The following is a 23,060-nucleotide window of genomic DNA, read 5'->3' on the forward strand; positions in this document are numbered from 1 at the left end:
AGTGTGTCTTCACTGCAGCATCCTGTCCGCGCCGGCCACTGCAGAGCTGGAGCCCCTAGCCGACGGGCAGGTGTCTCAGACAGATGAGGTAACCGTGGTGGCTTTGTTGTGGTGGATGCGTCTCCCCTTCTCACTGGGTCCCTTCACAGCCTCCTTCTGCCCAAAGGAAACCTTTCTGCCACAGGACTCTGGCTCACTCAGGCCAGTGGAATCACTGATGACCTCAGACACTCTGACTTAGCTTTCTCATTGTGGTTAGGGCTGTTCAGGAAGGGGATGACAGGGTGGCTCAGAGGCAGAGTGAGGATGGCGAGCTAGGGAACCAGGCTGCTCACAGCAGCTTCCCTCCCTCAGAGCAGCCTTGGAGTAGAGTCCTTCACCTCCCATGCAGGCAGGGTCTTGGTCATTTTTCCAAACCTACATCTCCTGGCACCCAGTGAGTTCTGAGAACCCCGGCTGGGCACCCACTCCCGACCCTTGTTGAGCCTCAGCTCCCTGGACGTTTAGTCCCCAAATGCAAGAGGCTCTGAGGTCCCCCCCCCCCGGCACCACCCCACTGTGCTTTAAACACACTTCTGTCCCCACAGGAAGACATGGGGATGACATACTCAGAACTCTCCGTCTTCGGCAGGCTCCGGAAGGTTGCCAAGGCAGGGCCCTACAGCATGTTCTGCAAACTGCTCAACATGTGGAAGGACAGCTGGACGCCAAGACAGGTAAAGCCATGTGTGACATCAGGCTGAACCACCTAAGGGTGACCCCAAACAGATAAACTCGTTTCATACACAGTAACATTTTACACTGTCATCTTCACCAGCTTGGGATTCCTGGCTGCCCAAAGTTAACCCAAGTATGGGCCAGCCATGCGGTGTGCTGGTGTGGTTACAGAGGCTTCAGAATGCCTCAAGACTCCGCTGGCCAGAGGACTTACTGTGTACCTGGTTGTTTTTACAAATTAATCATACCTGGAGGCTTATTATCACTTATAAATGTCCGACCTTAGCTTGGCTTATTTCTAGCCAGCTTTCTTTAACTTAAATTATCCCATCTATCTTTTGCCTCTGGACTTTTTCCTTTCTTTACTTCTGTATATCATACTTTCACTCTTACTCCATGGCTGGCTCTGTGGCTGTGTGGATGTGTGGATGTGTGGCTGTGTGGATGCGTGGCTGTGTGGCTGTGTGGATGTGTGGCTGGCCCCTAGCATCCTCCTCTCCTGTTCTCTTGCTCCTTGCTCCTCTTTTTAAATGTTCTTCTCCTTCTGTTTATTCTCTCTGCCTGCCAGACCCGTCTATTTCTCTTTTCTGTCACGCTATTGGCTATTTAGCTCTTTATTAGACCAATCAGGTGTTTTAGACAGGCAAAGTATCACAGCTTCACAGAGTTAAACAAATGCAACATAAAACAATGCAACTCATCTTTGCATCATTAAACAGATGTTCCACAGCATAAACAGATGTAACATGCCTTAAACTAATATTCTACAACATCACTGGGCCCATGGACCCACCTGGAGACCTCCAGGAGCACAGCACTGGGCCGCCAGAACCAGGACTCTACAGTTTTGCAGCTCAGCCAGTGTCAGCCAAGCTGATAGGTCTCCATGTTGCTGTCAGGAAAAGGCAGGGACAGTGCTGGCACCTGCTGGCCGTTTATGTCTCCCAAAAGCAGGCCTCTTAGCCTTGAGTCTTTCCTGCCTTTCTGACTTGAAGCCCACGTGTCTCTCGCCCCCCAGGTGGCTGAGAAGGTGAAGCGGTTTTTCTCGAAGTACTCCATGAACAGGCACAAGATGACAACCCTCACGCCAGCATATCATGCTGAAAGCTACAGTCCTGACGACAACAGGTTTGACCTGAGGCCCTTTCTGTACAACACGATGTGGCCCTGGCAGTTCCACTGCATTGATAACCAGGTGAGCCCTACCGGAGAGCGTGGTGTGTCCTGCCTGGGAGGACATACGAGGGGCTTCCCTTGAGAAGAAAAACTTTTCCATATGGAAAATGGCATGGCATGCTACTGTCCTTGCTTCAGCAATGGAATTGTTTTATTATATATATTATATATAATATGTTATACACACACACACATATACACACATATATATGTGTGTGTGTATATATATATATATATATATATACAAATATATATTTGGTTTGGTTTTCCAAGACAAGGTTTCTCTGTATAAACAGCCATAGCTGTCCTGGGACTTGCTATGTAGACCAGGAGGGCCTTGAACTCACAGACATCGGCCTGTATCTATCTGCCTCCTGAGTGCTGGGATTAAAGGTGTGCACAGGCTTATTTTTTTATATATATTTTGATACAGGTTCTCTCCGTAGTCCCGTAGAACCTGCAGAGTAGACCACGCTGGCCTCAAACTCACAGAGACCCTCCCGCCTCTGCCCCTGGAGTGCTGGGGTTGAAGGCGCCGCATCTTCGACTAAAGCAAACTTAGCTCCCCTACCCCCACCTCTGTCCTTTTCTGAAGACCACAGCGGAGACACCCTCAGATGGCAAGTTAGACACAGCTCCTTCTCAGCGAGGCTCTGCTCCGCTGAAGAGAGGGACAGCTGCTCAGCACAGGGACAGCAGTTCAGGCTGGCGAACCGTGGACAGTGCTCTGCTGAGCTGCAGAACCCAAGGGACCAGAAGAACTGTCAGGAACCTCGGACATGGCAAGGACCCTGAGCAGCTAGCGTGCACTTTGAGGGTGCAAGGCGTACTTGCCACCTCCACGTCATTAGGTGCCCAACTGGGCTGGAGTCAGAGCTTCTGACATCCAGAAGGAAGGCAGGGATGCTGCCAGGTGGTCCCCTGCCCCTGAGAGTCATCTGGTCCCTTTGGTCAGTAGTAGTGCCCGGGCCAAAGAAAGCTGGCGTGGGGCTGGAAAACCCTGTGGGCTTCCCCGTGCAGGGAAGTGACTCTATCCAGCTGACTTTGGGAACCAGCCCCACCCCACCCCCAGTAACTCAGAAGACTCAGTGGAAGTCAGTGGGACAGTGGGAGGTTGCTGCTGGGAAGCAGGTGGTGGCCACTAGGAAGCTGAGACGTGGGTCAGGGTACTATTGTCCTGTGTTCTCACTGTCAACGCAGAGCCTGCACGCTGTGTAGCTGATACCCACATGCTTTGTCCCTGAGTCCTGCTGTCCCTGAGTCACAGGAATGGAACAGTCTAGCCACCCAGGGCAGAGGGTAGGAGCTGCATCAGCTCTGATGTTTAATTTATTGTTGTTCTTCGTAACTATGTGTGAATCTACCTGTATGGATATGTGCATGTGAGTAAAGTGCCCGTGGAGGCTAGAGACATTGAACCCCCTGGAGCTGGAATTACGAAAAGTTGTGATCCACTTGACATCTGCCTGGGGAACTGAGCTCAGGTCCCCGGGAAGAGCAGCAAGTGCTCTCACCCACTAAGTTATCCCTCAACACCAAGCTCTGGCTTCTTTAGTGGTAATAAGGGTTTGGCCACTCTACCTCCCACCAAGACCCACTTGGCAGCAGTTCCTACAGATCAGCAAGGGGTTTTGAAGCTGTGTGGCCTCATGGTGGGCAGAAATAGAATCACCCAGAATCTTACCATCCGCAGTGGCCACCAGGGACTCCCGTGCCAAGCCTTTCCCCAGCACCCTCTGCACTCCATGCCTGGGTGACCCATAACTTCCATGGCTGGTAGTTTCAGCAGCTGGTTCTTGGAAAGGTGATGGAAACACTTCTCTTGGGCTTCTCTCCAGGTTCTACAGCTCGAGAAGAAGAGGCAGCAGAGCCTAGAAGACTGGATGTTGGAAGAGCCATCACCTGTGTGGAAGCATCTCCTCCCTGAGGATCCCTAGCCTGATTTCAAATCACCAGTGGTCAGGACTAGAGGCCCCGCCCAGCACTGCCCTCCTGGAGCCAGGTTTTGTTTACCTTTCAAGGAAGAGAGAGATGTTCATTTTAATGCCATAAGAAATAAACAAAAATGCTCTTTTTTAAAATGCATTTTATTTTATATGTATGGCCTCTTGCCTACATGTATGTCTGTATATCACATGCATGCCTAATGCTCACAGAGGCCAGAGAGAGCATCAGGTCCATTGGGATTTGAGTTACAAATGATTGTGAGCCACCATGGGGTGCTAGCTAGGAATTTGACCTGGGTCCTCTCCGAGAGCAGCCAATGTGGTTCACAGACATGCATGCCAACAGAAAAAGTCATACACATAAAATAAAATGAGTAAAATTCTAAAGACAAAAAAAATTATTTATGTGTACAAACATGTGTCTATATGTGTGTGTATGGGTGCCCACAGAGGCCAAAAGAGGGCATTAGATAATCTGGAGTTGCAATTACAGGCCGTTGTGAGCTACCTGGTGTGGGTACTTGGGAACTGAACTCCAGTCCTCTGAAGGTAACAAGCACTGTACGCACTGAGCATCAAGTGTGCTCGGACATGCTCAGTCATAGTGCTCTCCACTGTGGATATGGCCATCGTGGGTTAGAGGATGCCCCCATGTGGGCATGGGCCTGTCTAGGCAGAACCCTGATATGGCTTCTGACCAAGGAGGGGGATCTAGAGCAGAGAAGCCCTCCCCCTCCCACCCACACCTGCCCCCCTGTCCTGGGTTCTAGTGGGATCATGGATGGTTCTGCCACATTTGCTTATATGGAGTCTGAGAGCCAGCCTTCCGTACCTTGTCCTGTGGGGACCTGCATGGTCTGGGAGCAGGGCTGGTGTGGGGTGGCATCTGGCCCCTTTCTCTGACTAGAGGGCCCTTCAGGGCACCCCCTCCCGTGTGTATACCTCTGCCCAAGGGCAGCTGCATCTTCTGCCTGGCTCGTGGGCTTGCCTCCTTCCTGCCAGGCAGTGCTCTGGCTGGCTGTCCAAGTGTAAAGTAGTGGCCGCTCGATATGTCAGAAACATAAAGATGAACACATTTGTCTTTCCACAATGTCAGAATTCATTGAATAACAAATTCACAAGATACAGCTTTTTCAGTGGCAACAATGTGCTAAATAGTCCCGCTTTCCTCGATAGCCTGGCCAAGCAAACAGTTTCTTTTCATTCTAATCTGAATGACGAACGCTATCAGAATACACATACCACATCACATAGTGAGTAACCCCAAAGGGTTGACAAGACGTTCCAAAGAGGCATGAGGAGTCAAGACTGGAGAAAACAGTAGACGGCGCCGGAGCCTCTGTTGACAAGATAACACACCAGAAGCTGGGGACACTGTGGCAGCCACTGCAGGTGAAAGGGCAGCCTTGGGTCTAGGCAGAGGGACCAGCAGGTGGGCAGCAGGTCCCCACGAGAGTGAGGGACAGATGGACGGCAATTCAAGGAAGCTGCATGCGGTGGGGAACAAGCCAAGCTGAGGCCCCTGGGGGAATCAGGAGTTCTCTGCCTGTCTGTCCCTGATGGGCACATGCTGGGTGATCAGGTGACAGGTCAGTAAGGACTGTCACCATTACAGCAGCTAGATTTTTGGAGGCTGGTGGAGACAACTTTAGTGGGCTTCTCTCCAGGTTCCACAGTTGGAGAGGAAAGCACCTCAGAGCCAGGAGGGCAGGGTACAAGACTGGAGGACTGGCTTGAGAGTGATCACCTACAGTGGAAGCACTCCACCCCAGAGGTCCTTAGTGTGACTTTTTTTTTTTTTTTAATTTAGGATTGTGAGGATATTTTTGGTTTGTTTTGGGGAGGGGTTGGGTGTGGTTTTGGTTTTGGTGTGTGTGTGTGTGCGCGCGCGCGCGCGCGCGCGTGCGTGCGTGCGTGCGTGTGTGTGTGTGTGTGTGTGTGTGTGTGTGTGTGCACGCACAGGTGGCTATGGAGATCAGAAGAGGGTGAAGGAGCCTCCTGGAGCCAGGGTTGCATGCAGTTGTGAGCAGCCTGATGTGGGTGTTGGGAATTGAACTCAGGTCCTCTGTAAGAGCACTAAATGCTTAATTGCTGATTCATCTCTGCACCTCCCTAGTGTGACTTTTTAGTCACCAGTGGCCCTACATGGCGGAAGCTGTGCTCTGATGACTCAGATGGAAGAACCCTGGGGAGTCACAGACTCTCCTTGCAGACAGGGAGAAGTTTCCTTCAGAGGGGACAAGTCACTAGGGTCCTCAGCTGTGGGAACATGGAGGACAGAAGAGAAGGCTGGGGAGGAACTGAGCCCTTTACTAGACTCAGGACCTTGCCTTTATTTCTCAGGCAGACCTCACTAACCAGGATGGAGGAGGCAGACAGGAATATGGCAGATTTCCTGCTAGGATGGAGGCTTAAATGCTCAGCCTGGACAGTTAGACACTGTCCCTCTGGGGGAAGCAAGTGAGGCTTGGAGGTCTCTAGGGGAGGGATATGGAGTGAGATGGGAAGGTGAGGGTGAGACTCAACCCCAGCCTTGTCCACTCGGAGTCCGACTTCCAGTGCAGAGGCTAGGGAGTCATGCTCTGACACCTTGACTCCGTATGTGTGGCATGTGCTCTGCTCCTCTTGGGCATGGGACTCGGCCCCACTTCTAGATTCTTTATCAGACAGATGTTCATTGTCAGCCACCTGCAGCCACTAGTCCCTGAGCTGTCCTGAGCGGCTGTGTGGAAGCAGTGCCCTCTTGTGGCAGTTCTGGGGGGAGGACCCGCACATGGGATCGCATGTAGAAGGTTGAGTCAGTCCAGCTGTGTCCACTCTGCTTGGGGTCCTGCAACCTCTTCTGAGGCGCATGGATCGTTTCTCATCTTCGCCCCCCACTCCCACCAAGTGATTTCCATTTATAGTGAGTGGACTTTTACAGAGACTTGTATGGCAGGCTAGATTTTCCTGTAATTTCTTGATTTGTTTATACTTTTTCAGATGTTTGATGTGTGCACCAGCCAGTGGCCTGAATCTTACTCCTCACCTCGAGTCTCACATGCTTCTGAAAGGACAGTAGGGGAGGAGATGGAAGGTCAGAGGTACAGGGTTAGAGCCAGGGGTCATTCCCAGCAGCATCTAGATGTCTAGGCAGTGACGCATGCTGGGCCAGGCGAGGTAAAACATGGAGCCATGTGTGTGATAAACCCAACTGCGATCTTCATGATACCCAGGGAAGCAGCCTGAGTGCAGTGGGGTCCTTGTCATAAAGACAAATTTAAAGCTGGAGACCTGGAGTGGAGCCAGTGTGGATCTCCATATTGAACACTGTCAAAAGTGTTTTCTCTGGCCAGGGATGGAGGGGGAAGACCAGCACTATGGGGAGTAGAGTTGCCCCAAGGCTCAGCTACACAGGTGTCCTGGGACATGTGAGAGTTAAAAACCAAGCCCTGGGGGCTGGAGAGAAGGTTCAGCAGTTCATAGTGTTTAAGAGTGCATACTGCCCTGCAGAAGACCTCAGTTCAGTTCCCAGCCCCCTTGTAAGGTGGCCCACAACCACCTGTAACTCCAGGAGATCCAACATCCTCTTCTGGCCTTCAAGGGTACCTATACTACATACACAGACACATGTGTATGCTCATAATTAATAATTTTTTTTTGAGACAGGGTCTTACTATGTAGCTCTGGCTGACCTGGAACTAACTCAGGATGTAGACCAGGCTAACCTCGAACTCACAAAGATCCACCTGCTTCTGCCTCTCGAGTCTGGGATTAAAGGTGTATCACCATGCCAAGCAATTTGAAAATAAAATATTTTGGGACTGGAGAATTGGTTCAGTGATTAAGAGCATGTACTGCTCTTGCAGAGGACCTACATTCAGCTCCTTATTACCTATGTCAAGCAGCTCACAGTCACCTGCCAAGTCCAACTCTATGTGATCCAGCGCCCTCTTCAGGCCTCCGTGGGCAGCTGCACTCATGTGCATGTACATCCCAACACAAATACACAGGCATACATGTAATTTATTTATTTATTTTAGTTTTTCAAGACAGGGTTTGTCTGTGTACCCCAGGCTTTCCTAGAACTCATTCTGTAGACCAGGCTGGCCTCAAACTCAGAGATCCGCTTGCCTTTGCCTCCCAGGTGCTGGGATTAAAGGTGTGCACCACCACCATCTGGCTTACATGTAATTTTTAAAAAAATATTCTTGTATTTTTATATTTAAAAAAATCTGGTAAAAGTGCTTGCCATCAAGCATGGCCACCTGAGTTTCATATTTGGATTCCATATGGTGGAAAAAGAGAACTAACTGTCAAGAATTGTCCCCTGATCTCCAAGTGCACACCATGGCACAAGCCTGCCCACACACAAAAATAAAGAAATAAGTGTAAAAAAAATTGAGATCATTTTGCTGCCTGTGGGTCCAGCCCCCAGCAGTACAGGGCTCAAAGCGAATCCACAGAGTCAGCACCTACTAGGACTTTTTTTTATCTCGGGTGTAGGGAAAAAGACACAATGTCTCTTGATAGTTTCCTTCTTTACTCTTCTGTGTTCTATATTCTCTTTTCTTATCTCTCTCCAGAAATGTTCCTTCTGTCTCTCTTGATGTTCTCCTTCTTCAAACTCTCTTGATGGTCTCCTAATTCTCTCATTCTTCATGTTTTCCTTCTAAATCATTTTAACTCTATTCTTTCCCTTACAGCTTATGTACCCCAGCAAAATCTTTCAGGCAATATAAAAATTACAATGCGGTTACATTCTAGTTTTCAAGTGAATGATTACAATGAATACAAGTAAAAAACTTGTTTTCCATATCCCTTGCACAATTAAACATTCTGTGTATTACAGGTGAAAAACAAATTATCCCAAGAACCCATGTACATTCATATCCAAGCAGCTTGTTACAGATTAACCATGTAGGCAAGCAAGATATTCTTCTCAGTTAGGTCTTTTACTGGCAGGCTGCATTTTGCAGTTACAAAGAAAGGGCCAATTACTTTATTACTTATCTTGAAAGGTAATCTTATAAGGAATTTTAAAGGAATCACAAACCTAAACGTTTATATATGAAAAAGGATCAGTCAGCTCTACTTTAAATCTTTAGGGTATGTATCCACTCATCAATAGTTTTCTTTATATCAAGAGATTAGCCAGGTGGTGGTGACACACGCCTTTTTTTAATCGCAGCAATTGGGAGGCAGAGGCAGGTGAATCTCTGAGAGTTCGAGGCCAGCCTGGTTTACAAAGCAAGTTCTAGGACAGCCAGGACTGTTACACAGAGAAACCCTGTCTCGAAAAACCAAAGAGAGACAGAGAGAGAGAGGGACATTGAGGACAAAAATGAGTATAAGGAATTAATCATCACCTTTGGTCATCAACTAATCCTAGCAAGAAAAGCACGTCAGCTAATGATAATTGGGCTGCTTTGTTCTTGTTCCCTAACCTTAACCAGTTCCTCATTCAACTATGTGCCTTTCTAAAACTTCAGATTGTCTTCTTGGGTTTTTTAACCTCAAAGCTATTTGATGAAAATATCTTAGTCCAACTTTATTTTCAAAGCTTTGTTTCAGCTGTCATGCACTCCAAAACCTGTAAACATATCTCCCAACATCAAGCTTAAAAGAATTTAAGCTCTCGAAAAACCAAAAAAAAAAAAAAAAAGAATTTAAGCTAGCTGGGCTACTGGAACTCAATTGTTTTTCTTAATCATTAACCTAAGCCACAGTCTATACAGCTCCTTAGTAGAAACTCATGTGTTCTACTATGTAACATTTCCTTGTATTTATTTTTATTTATCAAAACTCTGTATAAGCTAACATTATTATTATCAATTAGATAGTACAGCATATAAGCTAACATTATTATTATCAATTAGATAGTACAGCTTAGGGAGGAATCATCTTCATAATAATCCACAGGTAAAAATGCCTAGTAGAACGGGATGTTTCCATGAGATAAACACACTACATTACAGGCAGTGTGGATCTCCCCACACTCATTCACCCCATGCCAGATATCAAGAGAAAGATAGCAGCAGCAAACATGTAAAGGCACAGCAGAAGCAAAAGACAGTCTGGGGTCTGTGGTCTCGGGGCCTTGCTTATCTGACATTCACTCATCAGGGAGCCTCCAAAGTAGGCTGACGCCTTGAACTTCAATTGCCACCTGCTGCTCCTCTGACAAGGGCACCAGCAAAATCAGGGGCTTGAGAGATGGTTCAGTGGTTAAATGTACTGACTGCTCTCCCAGAGGATCAGGGTTCAATTCCCGGCACCCACATGATGGGTCACAACCATCTTTAACTTTAGTCCCAGGAGATCCAATGTCCTCTTCTAGCCTCCAAGGTCATTGCATGAAGGCAGGTGATACACATATATACATGCAGGTGAAACACCTATACACATTAAAGGAAAATTAAAACTCGGTCTTCTGTGTGACATTGCTATGTGATGGAGCACCCTGGGGAAGAGGCATCTCAGTGCCACTCCCTGCACCAACACACAAAGGCTCTTCACTTTGGGAAGCCAGCCACAGTCGCAGCTTCATGCTGAGGTTCTGTGCTCACATCCAGAGCTCTTGGAGCAACCACCCCCAGGGCCACAGATTCCTTGGGATTTCCCCCATGTTGCAGAGAATGTAGCCAAGTCAAAAGATGCATGATGTTTGTACCAAGAATTTTCTGATATCTTAGAGGTAGATCTGTCCCAACATATGCAGTACACTATCATCCAGAAGTACAAACAAGGCCACCCCAGCATTCCCAAACATTCCTCATGAAGCTGTCTGCAGCAAGTTCTCACCTCTTGTTTATGGCAGACCAGAGGCACATGCCATCTTAGGTCACAGCCACGAGCCAAGCTGTACCTCCCACTGTCCTTGGCAAGCTGAAACAAGATAGAGCTGAGAGATGAGGGGAACCAAAGCAAGCCATACCCAGAATTCCATGGATGCTGCATCCCTGCATCCACAGGGGGACAAGGGCCCTCTAGACCAGGAAACCTGCCATGTTGAGCCTCTTAGGGGTCTCCACTACCCACCCCAGAACAACCCCTGTGGTGGAATGCTGTCTCAGCCCAGGCACCTCCTGGAAGTAGATTGTAACAAGGATTTGAGAGATAATGGTTGCCTAGAAGGCCATCCCAGGATGCAGAACTGAAGGACCAGGAGGATTAAACTAGGTTGACCACACAAGAAAGAGTTGGCCAGTCAGCCTCTGCAGTGGGAAACTGATCTATTCAGAACCTTCTGAGGAGCCTCTGAACCATCCACCAGAGGATAATTAGAAATCTGTATTCATGGGCTCCAGTCACCCATTCTTTAGGACCCAAAGGTGCACTGACCCCTCCACAGTGCCTTGGAACACTCACCCACTCCCACAAAGTCTCTTCAATACCCAGGACTTGAGAGCAGAGGCACCTCCCCAGCAGAGCACCCCCTCACTGCACACAGACCTCCAGCCTTCCACTCTTGTCCTCTCCACCACGTCCCCTCCTGAGTGGGGTGGGCTGCGCTCTCCCTCCATCTTCCTTGAACAATCTCATCCTGTTTCCTGGGGCCCCTGAAAAGTCTGCAAGGACCTCCACTCCGATCTCTGGTCCCATCTAGGCTTGTGAGCCATGTCCATGTTGTGTGTCTATGGTGCCCTCCATGTCCGGCCCCCACTCCCTTGCCTGTGCCTCCCCCGGCCATACTCCCAATCCCTGTCATGCAGGCTAAGCTCAAATCTTATAATAACCTCTAAATCGGGGCTCAGGCCGCTGGGTCCTACACAGAAGCTCGTGTTTACTGGTTTTTATTTCCAGAGGACTCTGGAACCAGGGAGGACACTCCTTCAAACTAGAGCCTCAGGTCGAGTAGGGAGCTGAGCTTCCAGGCCTGGCCGTGACTCCCCAGTCTACCCCACACCAGCCACATCTCCTCTCCAACTAGCCCAGCTGGACCTTATCTTCTGACTCCAGAGCCTCTAGACCCCCACCAAGAGACCCCCTATCCCCACCAGCCAGCCTTGGTGGCAGCCCTTCCCTATGTGTCCCTGACCCCAACTGCCCCTTCTCAGTCCTTCAGGCAAAGCCAGACCTGTAGAAACTCAGATCCCAGGAGGATGTATCCACCCTGGTCTGCCCACTTACGACCTGAGATCATGGGCTATTCTGGCAACGCAGACTTCTCAGGAACAGGAACATCGCACCAGAACATCACAGCTGGAGCAACCAGCATTCCGGGGATGCTGTAATCCTGGTGCCGCCCAGGGCCTGCAGGCAGTACTGTAGAGCCAGCCCATCTTGGGCTGGCTGGATTGGCACCCCCACTGCCTATTCCACCTGGCTCCATGCCTGTGTGAAAACTGCCTCTCCCGAGACCTCTCCTGGGGAGGCCTTGCTTACTCCTCAAATGTTCCCTTACCTCACTGGTTGGAAAAGTACAGCCAAACCCCAGCCCTTGTTTCCAGGGTTGTGTCTTTTATAGCCTAACTCCCCGCCAATCTGACCATGGTCTCAGTGTCCAAACCGCCAGTACCACAGGGCCAGCCTCAGAGAGGCTGGTGGGCAGCAGTGGGCGGGGTGTATACAAAGAGGTTATGGGTCCAAAGTTTTCTGTGTTCATAATGTATGTTACCAGCTTGGATATCAGAATATTATTGCCTCTAAAAATGGATGGAAATGTTCCCTTCAACTATTTTCTCAAGAGTTTTGTAAGGTTTAAATGGTCCCCTCCTTATCTTTCTGTGTGTCTGTGCACACATGTGTGTGTGTGTGTGTGTGTGTGTGTGTGTGTGTGTGTGCGTGTGCAAGTTCCTGTGTGTACACATGTCCGTGTAGGTACAAGTGTGTAGAGGATAAAAGTCTAACGTTAAGTGTCTTCCATGGTTGCTTTCCATCTTATTTTTTGAGATAGAGCTCAACAATTGTGTGGACTGGGCAGCCAGCCGGCCAGCCCCAGGACCCGCCTCTGTGTGCCCCTCCCCCCCCAGCAATTGGGGTTACGGACAGCAGACCCGGGGCCTCAGACCTGCACAGCAGCACCTGCAGACAGAGATATCTCCCCAACCCAGAATGACTCATTGCCTAACAGCCTTAAGGACCCATGGACTTATCAGCTGTACCACTGGGATGGAGAATCATTTGAGGAGGAAGTGTTCAATTAGAATCTTAATTTCTAGCTGGATGGTGGTAGCACACACCTTTAATTCCAGCACTTGGGAGTCAGAGTCGGGCTCATCTCTGAGTTCCAGAGCTCTTCATGTTTTCATTTGCATCTCTGAAGGAGTCATACCATGTCCTAAACCCCGTCACATGTGTCTGCACACATGTGTTAGGTGTACACCACAACTTCTGAGTATCTGGGCTCTGTGGGAGCTGCCTCTCGGCCATCGCATGTGATGGGGAAGGGCGGGGCATATAGTTGAGTGGTAGAGAAGTGCAAGGCCCAGGGTCCAGCTCCAACATGGTCCAAAATACCAGGACTGACTGGGAGGCTGAGGCAGGAGGATCACTTGGTCTTCAATGCCAGCTTTAACTACATAGTAAGTGCCATGACTGGATTACAAGTCTGTTTCAAAGAAAAACCGGAGAGGCACCCCATCTTAATAATTTGTATTATTTGTTTTCTAAGTTAGTCTACACAAAGTTCTTCAATTCTATCAATCTTTTGTTTTGTTTTGTTATGTTTTGTTTTATTTTGTTTTGTTTTGTTTTTGAAAACAGGATTTCTCTGTGTAACAGCCCTGGCTGTCTTGGAACTTGCTTTGTAGACCGGGTTGGCCTTGAACTCACAGAGATCCGCCTGCCTCTGCTTCCTGAATGCTGGGATTAAAGGTGTGCACCACCATGCCTAGCTAGAAGTTTATCAATCTTTTATACTGTTTTTTTTTTTATTTTATTTTACTGATTTTTTTTTTTAATTTCCGGTCCATTTTCTGGGGTTTTTAAGTTGCCTTTCCATCTTCGAAATTTCCTGAAGTTTCCTTACTGGGGTTCCCCTGGTGAGCCCCTGTGGTGCCTCCTCCCAGGCCACAGCTGGAGAGCTCTTCCAGACAGTCACAGTGAGCAAAGGGCATGCATGCCTCATCCAGATGCGGCATTCTCTTGGGGACCCCTGCCCTGCACTGCCTGGTGCCCAAGTCCTTCAAGAGCACTACTGAGTTTCTGGTTCTATGATGGGGCAGCGGTTCCAGCTGGTATTCTTCCCTCATAACTGGGAGTGGAAGCCAGCACTGGTTCCAGGCCCTCAGAAGACGTCACCCCAGGCTGTGGTCTTTGCAGTACTCATGGCTACCATAGGGCACTCCCACACTCAGTGCCCATTGCTTCATCCACAGCCTGTCACAAGGACTCCTCCGATTTACCCTGAGGCCATACATACCCTCGACTGCTAATGTTCCTCTTAACCACCTCCAGCAACACTGCCTGACCCAGCCAAATGGCATGTTTGTGCAGGACTCCTGGAACAATTCCAACACAAGCAGGGACAGTCAGGCGGCAAGAGCTGCATGTCACTAAAGAACACAGCCATGAAGAGGGAGCCCTGAGAAGTAGGAACTGCAGGAGTAGGAACTGCAGCAAGTTATCGTGGGAGACAGCAGCTGCTAGAACCTTCCGCACATACACACCCAGGCCTGGGAACTCAAAGGAGGTGCCATTGCTAACATCCGTTCAAAGCCTCCTCAGACTTTTGAGGAGGGCAGGCAGCCAGCTGGTGGCTGGTGTCTCTCAAGGAGTGGGCGTTTCAAGTTTTACAAAGACCGTAAACTGAAGTCAACTGCTGCCACGAGGCTGGGAAAATTGGTGAGCAGTGTGGACCGGAACCAGAAGCAAAAGCAAGAGAGGGTTCAAAACGTGAGGTGGGGCTGGGATGGAGCTCAGGTGGCAGCGTATTAGCCTGGCATGGCCAAAGCCCTGGTTCCATCCCCAGAACTACATAAGCAGGGTGTGGTGGCATATACCTCTAACCTTGGTTTGTAATTTCAGCACTTAGGAGATGGAGTCACAAGGATTAGAGGTTCCAGGTCATCCTTGGCCATATAAAGAGTTCAAGGCCAAGTTGGCCCGAGACTTTCAAACACACAAAAAATCCGCGCTCACAAAACTGAGTAGGACCCTTCCTTCTCTCCTGCCCTGGACCTCTCTAGCACCCCCTGCTGGCACGGCCTCCCAGCGACTCTCCAGCACAGCCAGAGGGCAGCTTGCAGAGATGTGGTAAAACATCCCAGCACCAGATAAGCAGGTGGGAATGGAGCCTGGAGACATCCCAACAGGTGGTGCCCTTGGCACTCAGACTCCAGCAGTCATCAGACACCGTTATTTCCTAAATGTGACTGTCACCCTGTGGTCATGAAGGGTGATGCTAGGGCTTCAGGCTTGCAGCCCAGGTTTCTGAAAGAACACTGTCACAGACAGAAACTTGCTCCAGCTTGGCTCCACAAAGGATAGGACCACAGGTGCCAATGCCACGGGAACCGTTTACACTTGGTGAATTTGGGGTTCCTCTTGAGCCTCTCCCATAAGCCTAAGGCTTTCCCCCAATACTAAGGTGAGGAAGAGAGTCACTCGGAGGTCCTGGAAATAAAACATGCACTTACTTGCCCTTCCGCATTGAACACCAGCTGTGAACAGTGACCTGTGGTTTTAAGATAATCAAGAACCCTGAATTAGTAAGGTCCACCCATATGAGGCTCTCTGGTTTCCTCTGCTGGAGACTGTACACTAGCTCAACACCTCTGCCTCTGCCACAACCTGGGCTCCCACAGCCCGGATGCCTGGAGTTGCCAGGGCCAGCAGCCTCCATGCTCTGCTTGCTAGAGACAGCTTATTAGACCTTGCCTGACACATGGCGGCCCCTCTGTGTCGTCAGTAGGGAGAAGTGGTCTCTAAAAGGCCCCTGGGTGTCTGAGTCTAGACTGGGGAGCCTGTGAGGTCATTGCTGGGCGTATCGGTGCTCAGCAGGCTTCCCTGAGCTATCCTGATTTCCTCTTAAGTGCCAGGCTTGCCAGGAAGGCTGCAAGGAGGAGCTGGCTTTCTCTTGCTGTCCATACCTGGGCAATAACTGAGTCCAGCTTAGGAACAAGGTCCCCAGAGAGGCTCTTTCCTGACTGGCCCTATCCCCTCCATTACCATGTGACACTGAAGAGCCAGCCGGCTGACGCTGAGTCTGAGCGCCAGTCTGCCTGCAGCTTGGTAGCTCCGGCAGCCGCTAGAGGCTTGGTCTGGCCAAGACAGTTCCCTCCAAGGCCAGGGTGGAGCAGGGAGGACCAGAACGGTGAGCAGCCAGGGGACACTGTTCAAGGAGGAGCTCTGGGGCAGTCCAGTAGCTGGGTGTCTTCTGGGCGGGGGTGGGGGGTGAGGGGTGGCGGCGGCTGGGCGGGTGGGGGAGGGGCGGCTACATGAGACTGGCTGGCCTGTCCTCCATCCTCTGTCTTGGCCTGAGCCATCTGGCTTGCAGGCAGCCCTGGGCCACTCCAGAAGGGCGGCACTTCCCCCACCTGTGGTGAGGCTCCTGTCCCATCAGGTCCCTCGTGTGTACGATTGTGTCCCTTGAGGGAGAGGAAGATGGGTCCTTACTCCATGGAGAGTACAGGAGGTTTAGGGGACAGTCACGTGGGTACTGTTCCTCAATCCTGACTTCCCCAGCAAGAGCAGAGCCAGGGCAGGGAGTGCCCGCTGCCAAGCTATAGAAGGCAGAGCCACGCCTGTGTCCTATCCCAGCCTTCTGTGTTTCCAAGGGGAACCTCCCCATTTCTCCTCCATTGTCCTCCCTCTCCATCTCCTCCTTTCCACCCACAGCATGCAATCTAGTTCTTCCTGCTACCCAATCCTGAGCCACCCCCCCTCCCCGCCCCAACCTCCAGTTGGGCAGGTGACCCCACACAAAGCCCCCACACAGGATTCTAGTGCAAGAGGGACACTGGCCAGGCTGGCTGAGCCTTGCCCTGTCTATCACCCCTAAATCATTGCTGTCGTTATTCTCCTAGTGTGGCTATAGCTTTCATTCTCAGTTTACCTCTCCCCCCTCCTCCCTACCACTTCACTTACCATGTGCTCTCTCCTCTTCCCTCCTTTCCAGGCTTCCCCTGGGGGCTGCAGGGCTGTGTCCAGCCCCTGTCCATCAGTAAGAGCAGGGATGCCCAGGGCCTTGCAGTGTTTTTCCCTGTGGAGTGTGGGCTCAGGGGCCACCCAGCTTTACCACCTAGACTCCACCCACCCCACAGGACCCCCCATACTCCTGCCCATTGCCCCTCAGTCATCCCAATGTCTTGGGAGCTAAGATGGAACACATAGCCAGAAATGGAGGCCCTGAATCTCCACCCAGGATTGACACCCCCTCCCCAAAGGAGAACAGAGGGCCAGCCACACCAAGGCAGGAAGAAGACTCCAGCCCGTCTCTGGGGGAGAGGCAAGGACCTGCCCTAGCTCTCCAAAGCACAAGGAAAAGTTGAAGATAGGGATGGGAACAGATGACCTCAGGTGGGAGGATGGGACAGATGACCACAGGTGCTGGGATAAGACAGCACACTGCAGGTGATGGGGGGGGGGGGGCGGGAACCATGCTGGTAGGATGTGGGGGTTTGCTGAGCTCCGGAGTTTAGTTGCCTCTGCGTCACAGCCCCAGCTACGTTGGGTCAGGGTTGTGCTGCCTCTCAGGCCCCGCCCTCTGGCATTCAGTGAACCACTGTCTCAGGCAAGGAAGGCAGGTGAGGACCCTGCCTAGCATCACCTTCAAACAGGGAAGGAGAGGGACGAGTGAGTGGCATGTGAAAAGGAGGGGCCTCCCTAGTCCCTAAAGGGCTGGGGTACTGTCACAGGCTGTGGGCACATGGCTAAGGAGAGAGGGACAGTGGCTGGGTCTACTTTACCGACAAGGTATGGCGGTCAGCTAGAGGGTCCAGAGCCTGTTGGCGACACACCCTCATGGAATGCTCCAGAAAGGTCTAGAAGACTTGAGAGCTGTTTATGCTGATGACAAACACAAGGGGGCCTCCAGGTCCCCGTCCCTCCGTACAAAGGGAGCCATCAGGTCTGGGCCTCTCTTCCTCTCCCTGTGTTCCAGACCATCCAGCCTCTCCAAGGAATGTACAGAGCAAGCAGTATCAGTAGGCTTCTGGGATGAGGCTCTTTGAAAGACTGACAGAAATATTCCCACCTCGTGCCTCAGACAGGGAGGGAGGGTTAAGTCCCGTGACGAGATGGAAATGGGAGGTGGGCGCCTCCCCCAGTGGCTGTCACCATTTCTGTCACCTACTGTTCCCTAGCTACCCGAGTCCTCTGGAGTGGGCAGGGCCAGGCTCAGGTCCCTGAGCTGGTGTCGTTATGGTTGCAGGGGTGTCTGGAGAGAGAAAACGCAACGCAGACTTCTGCAGCCTCTGCTGCCGTCACCCTCACCCCACGATGTCGCTGAGAGTGTACCCTCAGTATCCCAGGACCCAGGAAGACATGGCATTCAACCTGACCATCCTGTCCCTCACCGAGCTCCTAAGCCTGGGTGGGCTGCTGGGCAATGGGGTGGCCCTCTGGCTGCTCAACCAGAATGTCTACCGGAACCCCTTCTCCATCTATCTCTTGGATGTGGCCTGTGCTGACCTCATCTTCCTCTGCTGCCACATGGTGGCCATCATCCCTGAGCTGCTGCCGGAGCAGCTGAGCTTCCCAGGATTCGTACACATCAGCCTGCTCATGCTGCGATTCTTCTGCTACATTGTGGGGCTGAGCCTCCTGGCGGCCATCAGCACGGAGCAGTGCCTGGCCACTCTCTTCCCCGCCTGGTACCTGTGCCGCCGCCCACGATATCTGACCACCTGTGTGTGTGCGCTCATCTGGGTGCTCTGCCTGCTGTTGGACCTGCTGCTGAGCGGGGCCTGCACCCAGTTCTTTGGGTCACCCAGCTACCACCTGTGTGGGATGCTGTGGCTGGTGGTGGCAGTGCTCCTAGCTGCCTTGTGTTGCACCATGTGTGTGACCAGCCTGCTCTTGTTGCTGCGGGTGGAGCGTGGTCCGGAGAGGCACCAGCCCCGGGGCTTCCCCACCCTGGTCTTGCTGGCCATCCTCCTTTTCCTCTTCTGTGGGCTGCCCTTCGGCATTTTCTGGCTGTCCAAGAACCTGTCCTGGCACACCCCCCTCTACTTCTACCACTTCAGCTTCTTCATGGCCAGTGTGCACAGTGCGGCCAAGCCTGCTATCTACTTTTTCTTGGGCAGCACACCTGGCCAGAGGCTGCAGGAACCCCTCCGGCTGGTGCTCCAGCGGGCGCTTGGGGATGAGGCTGAGCTGGGGGCTGTGAGGGAGGCTTCCCAAGGGGGACTTGTGGACATGACTGTCTAAGCTCAGTGGGTCACAACTGTAGCTCCAGCCCACGGGGGCCAGGGGGAACTGCCTGATAGAGCTAAGAGCCAGGATCAGAGCTCTACCAGAAAGACCCTGGAGGAACATCTTTGCTGATGACCCAGTCGTGTGTCCCCTGGGAGGATGCTGGGAAGGGGCAGACCGAGTGATGTTTCTGCAGAGGGCCTAGGATTGTGCATATTAGGCAAGAGCTCCAGGACCACCTCATGACGGCTGTTTCCACAGCTACCCTTCCCCAACAGCTACAGCAAGGAGAGGGGGCAGGCAACGGTCCCCCCACTATCAGCATCCTCCTAGCTATAGAGAGTGGGGTGATTTTTTTTCTGTGCTCCACGCTCCTCCCTTTAGAGTGGAGTAAATGACACTGAAATCGGACACTCGGTTAGGTATGGGAGAATAAGTGGCTTGGGAGTCCTCAGTGGCTGCACTATAGCCGAAGGTGTCCTCCTGACCCCATAACACAGCCAGAGAGCAAAGCCTGCCTGGCCTCTGTCAGGGACCAAGAGCAGAGCTGGCACCGTGGCCTGGCAAGCTATGGCAGGCGGGTTGTAAACCAAGTCCTACCTGAGCTACATCTGTAACTCTAGTTTCAGGGTATCTGTCTCCCTCTTTTGGCTTCTGCCGTCAAAGCATGCATGTGGTGTATACACACACACACACACACACACACTCTCTCTCTCTCTCTCTCTCACACACACACACACACACACACACACACTCTCTCTCTCTCTCTCTCTCTCACACACACACACACACACACACACACACACACACACACACACACACACACGAGCGTGCACAATGAATACAGAGTTCAAGGTCAGTTTAAGCTATAGGGGACCCATCTCAGAGAACAAAGCACAGACAGGGGTGTGTAGAAGAGAGAGCAGCACTGGATGATGCATACCTCACCCAACACTGCAGAAAAGCTGGTGACTCCGGTGTCTCAATCTCCACGTGGGCAGCAAGGCCCCTCAGCTCCGCCCACACCCAAAGCACCCCTACCTTGCTAGGATGGAGCCAGAGCTTCAGCATCCGCACAGCTCCTGCCTCCCCCTCTGTCCTGGATCTATCTAGCAGGGTTCCTCTGAGGAAGTCGTCTGGCTGCACCCCACAGCAGGTGGCTGAGCTCCTGCCTGGAGTCCACCTATCCAGGCACAGGTGGCTGAGAACCAGGGCTTGCCACCCCCCATGTGTCCCTGCACTAATTCTGCCTTTACGTTTCTACTCCCTCATGGAATACAGTCAGTTGACTTACACATACACAGTGGAGTTGTGTCCAGCAAGTCCCAAAGGGTTTTAGTCTATCATCAGCACTCCAGGTCCACATCCAAGATGTGCTGGCCTCCTTTGAGATCTGTGGGGGTGTAATTCTGATTTGGACCAGGCCCACAGATCAAAGGATATTTGGTCTCCATCATGATTAAACTTGTACCCGAGTCTGGACAAGGACAGCAGATCACGGCCTGGCATCCTGGAATTGACAACTCTCCCGCCCCACCCCACTCAGGTTTCGTTGGGATGCATCCTGTGGTGTGATGCCTCCACTTCCAATTCTCTGGCAAGTCTAGATGCAGAGACCCCAGGAGCTTGAGGATGGGGGAGGCTGGTCCTCCTCTTCCAGGGAAGTCCCTACCATCCCCCATGAGGGCCTTCCCTCCTCCACATTGGAGCTTAGGAGCTAGTGTGGTTGTGTGTCCACCTCCAGGACAGGATTCTCAACTTCATGCTGAGGAACCGAGAACACGAAGGGAAGTAGCCTGTCCACAAGTCCAACTTTCGGCCTCTGGACACCCACTTCTCCCCAGGGGGAGCGTCCAAGCCAGCCTTGCAGGTGTCCATCCAACTGTGCATTAGCTCAGAGCCCTGTCAGTGATGCTGGAAGGCCCTTCCACAGTACAGTAAGACCCTGAGGCTCCGAGTGGTCTGTGTCTGCTTGAGACAACCCTGAACACGGCCCAGACGCTCCGCTACTCTCTGAGCTAGCTTCAGCTATCAGCTTGACACAGTCCAGAGTTATCCAAGGGAGTCTCGGGGAAATGTTTTGATCAATGTTGGCCTGTGGGCATTTTCTTGATTGCTAATAGATGTGGGAGGGCTCAGCCCACTGTGAGCAGTACCTCCCCTAGGCAAGTGGGCCTGGGCTATATAAAAAGCTAGCTAAGCATGAGGTTAGGGGCAAGTCAGTTGATTAAGCTCCATGATTCCTGCCTCTGCTTCTGCTCCTGCTTGAGTTCCTGCTCGACTGCCCTCACCGATGGACTGTGACCTGGATGTATAAGCTGAATAAACCTTTTCCTCCCCAAATGGTTTTTGGTCATGATGCTTATCACAGCAATAGAAAGCCAGCTAGTACATACATCTTCTGCCTTGCTGGGCCAGGGCTGGCTGAAATGTCATAGCCCACTCTAGGGGCCCACACCTCTTATTCAGACCCCTTAGCCACCCTGGGGTACAGACAGATCAGGGGCCCTCACCATACACCCTTCCTCCTAGATGGGTTTGGGACTCCTCAAAATTCTTCTCCACTAGATTTCATGAGTAGAGGACTCTCTTCCCAAAGATCCCCAAATGTATATGCATCATCTCTGAGGTCACCGTAGAAATAGTCCACTCTACCACCCCTATGGTGTGTGTGTGTGTGTGTGTGTGTGTGTGTGTGTGTGTGTGTGTCCCAATGGCCTGGACTGATTGGTTGTTCTCTGGGTTCAGGTCTGCCTGTTCGATCTTCTTCCAAAAGACCATCCTATCTTAGCAGCCAGCCCTCATCCCAACCAAATCTCTCCTTTTGCCCTCAGAGCAAGAAAGACCTCACAAAGGACCCCCAGCCATCTTTAATACCACCCCCACCTAGTTTGACCCTGAAGCCGGGTTCTCCAAGTTCCCCTTCCCTGGGTCTCTAGGCACAGTTAGACCTTGAGAGGCCCAGTTTCTAGGAGTACTGGCTAGGGGCCCAAGTGAGCATCCACCATGGCCTATCCATCTCAGGACCTGGGAACACATGAGCTGCTTGGAAATACAGATTTCTCAGGAAGAGGATGTCACTACCAGGTCAGCCAGACATTCTTGGGAGTCATTGTAAGCCTGGCCCCTCCCATGGCCCCCAGGGAGCACAGAGGAGGCCAGCCTATGTTAACAAGAACATAGACTGAGCAGGAACAGCAGCCTCGTGGTCTTATCTGAGTCAATGGCCTCAGATAACACCCCCTTGCCCACTCCATTCTGCTGCATGCTGATAAAAAAGTGTTTCTCCCAAGACCTGTGAGGGCCTTGCTAGCCCACGCCTCACTTATATCTTCATCTCAGAGGTCAGAAAGTGCCATCAAACCCCAGGCTTGCCCTGGCCTCTGTCTCCTGTTGTTTCCAGGGTTGTGTATTTCACAGCTTCTTACTGCTCTGATCCTGGGTTCTAGTGTCCAGCCCCTCTGGTGCCTGTAGGGCCAGCTCCAGAGAGGCCACGTGAGCACCTGAGATGGTGGGGTCCCTCTTGCCTTCATGTTCCCGTATCACTTAAGGTGTGGTCACTAAGACACATCAGGCCTGGCTCTATTAATGAGTTAGTGTTGAAATTTAGGGTCCATTAGTGACATCCTCAGGTGTGGAGTCTACGTGGGACTAGGGATCACACGGGGACAGGTGTGATGTCACATAACCTTCCTGGGATTCCAGAGGTGGAGAGGACCAAATAGGAACCACAGGGGTCTGTGCACCGGGGGGTGAGAAGCAGTGGGCCCCTCTCAGCATGCCATGCGGGGCCCCAGCCCAGGGTAAGAAGAACAGGGAGACCTCTGCCCCAACCACCTCGTCACCTTAACAACTCAGCAGTCCCCGTGTCCCTGGTCCTGTTCTGTTTTCATGCTGCCCTGGTATCCGGGACTTCTCTGATGCTGAAAGACACTCCTCCCA

At 51.6% G+C, this 23,060-nt stretch overlaps 2 protein-coding genes across 7 annotated transcripts in view; both read left to right on the forward strand.

Moving 5' to 3' along the window:
- The window catches only part of Nadsyn1 (NAD synthetase 1), a 36,265-nt gene extending 32,289 nt beyond the window's left edge, over window positions 1-3,976 (forward strand). For 5 of the 6 annotated variants that reach the window (XM_037208764.1, XM_028871145.2, XM_028871154.2 and 2 more), the window contains 4 exons: window positions 19-88; window positions 588-716; window positions 1,736-1,912; window positions 3,732-3,976. In XM_037208764.1, coding sequence (XP_037064659.1) covers window positions 19-88; window positions 588-716; window positions 1,736-1,912; window positions 3,732-3,830 — 475 coding nt within the window. In that variant the 3' untranslated portion in view covers window positions 3,831-3,976. The remainder of the gene's footprint in view (window positions 1-18; window positions 89-587; window positions 717-1,735; window positions 1,913-3,731) is intronic. The other variant, XR_005092226.1, reaches the window with a different exon arrangement.
- An 11,654-nt stretch (window positions 3,977-15,630) lies between these two features.
- On the forward strand, window positions 15,631-19,801 carry Mrgpre (MAS related GPR family member E). Its single transcript, XM_028871114.2, has 2 exons — window positions 15,631-16,077; window positions 18,136-19,801. The coding sequence occupies exon 2, from the start codon at window positions 18,204-18,206 to the stop codon at window positions 19,131-19,133; it is 930 nt and encodes a 309-aa protein (XP_028726947.1). The 5' UTR covers window positions 15,631-16,077; window positions 18,136-18,203; the 3' UTR covers window positions 19,134-19,801.
- Window positions 19,802-23,060: the final 3,259 nt, after the last annotated feature.

This window comes from Peromyscus leucopus, chromosome 1 (genome assembly GCF_004664715.2).
Source record: "Peromyscus leucopus breed LL Stock chromosome 1, UCI_PerLeu_2.1, whole genome shotgun sequence".
Taxonomy (NCBI): Eukaryota; Metazoa; Chordata; class Mammalia; order Rodentia; family Cricetidae; genus Peromyscus; species Peromyscus leucopus.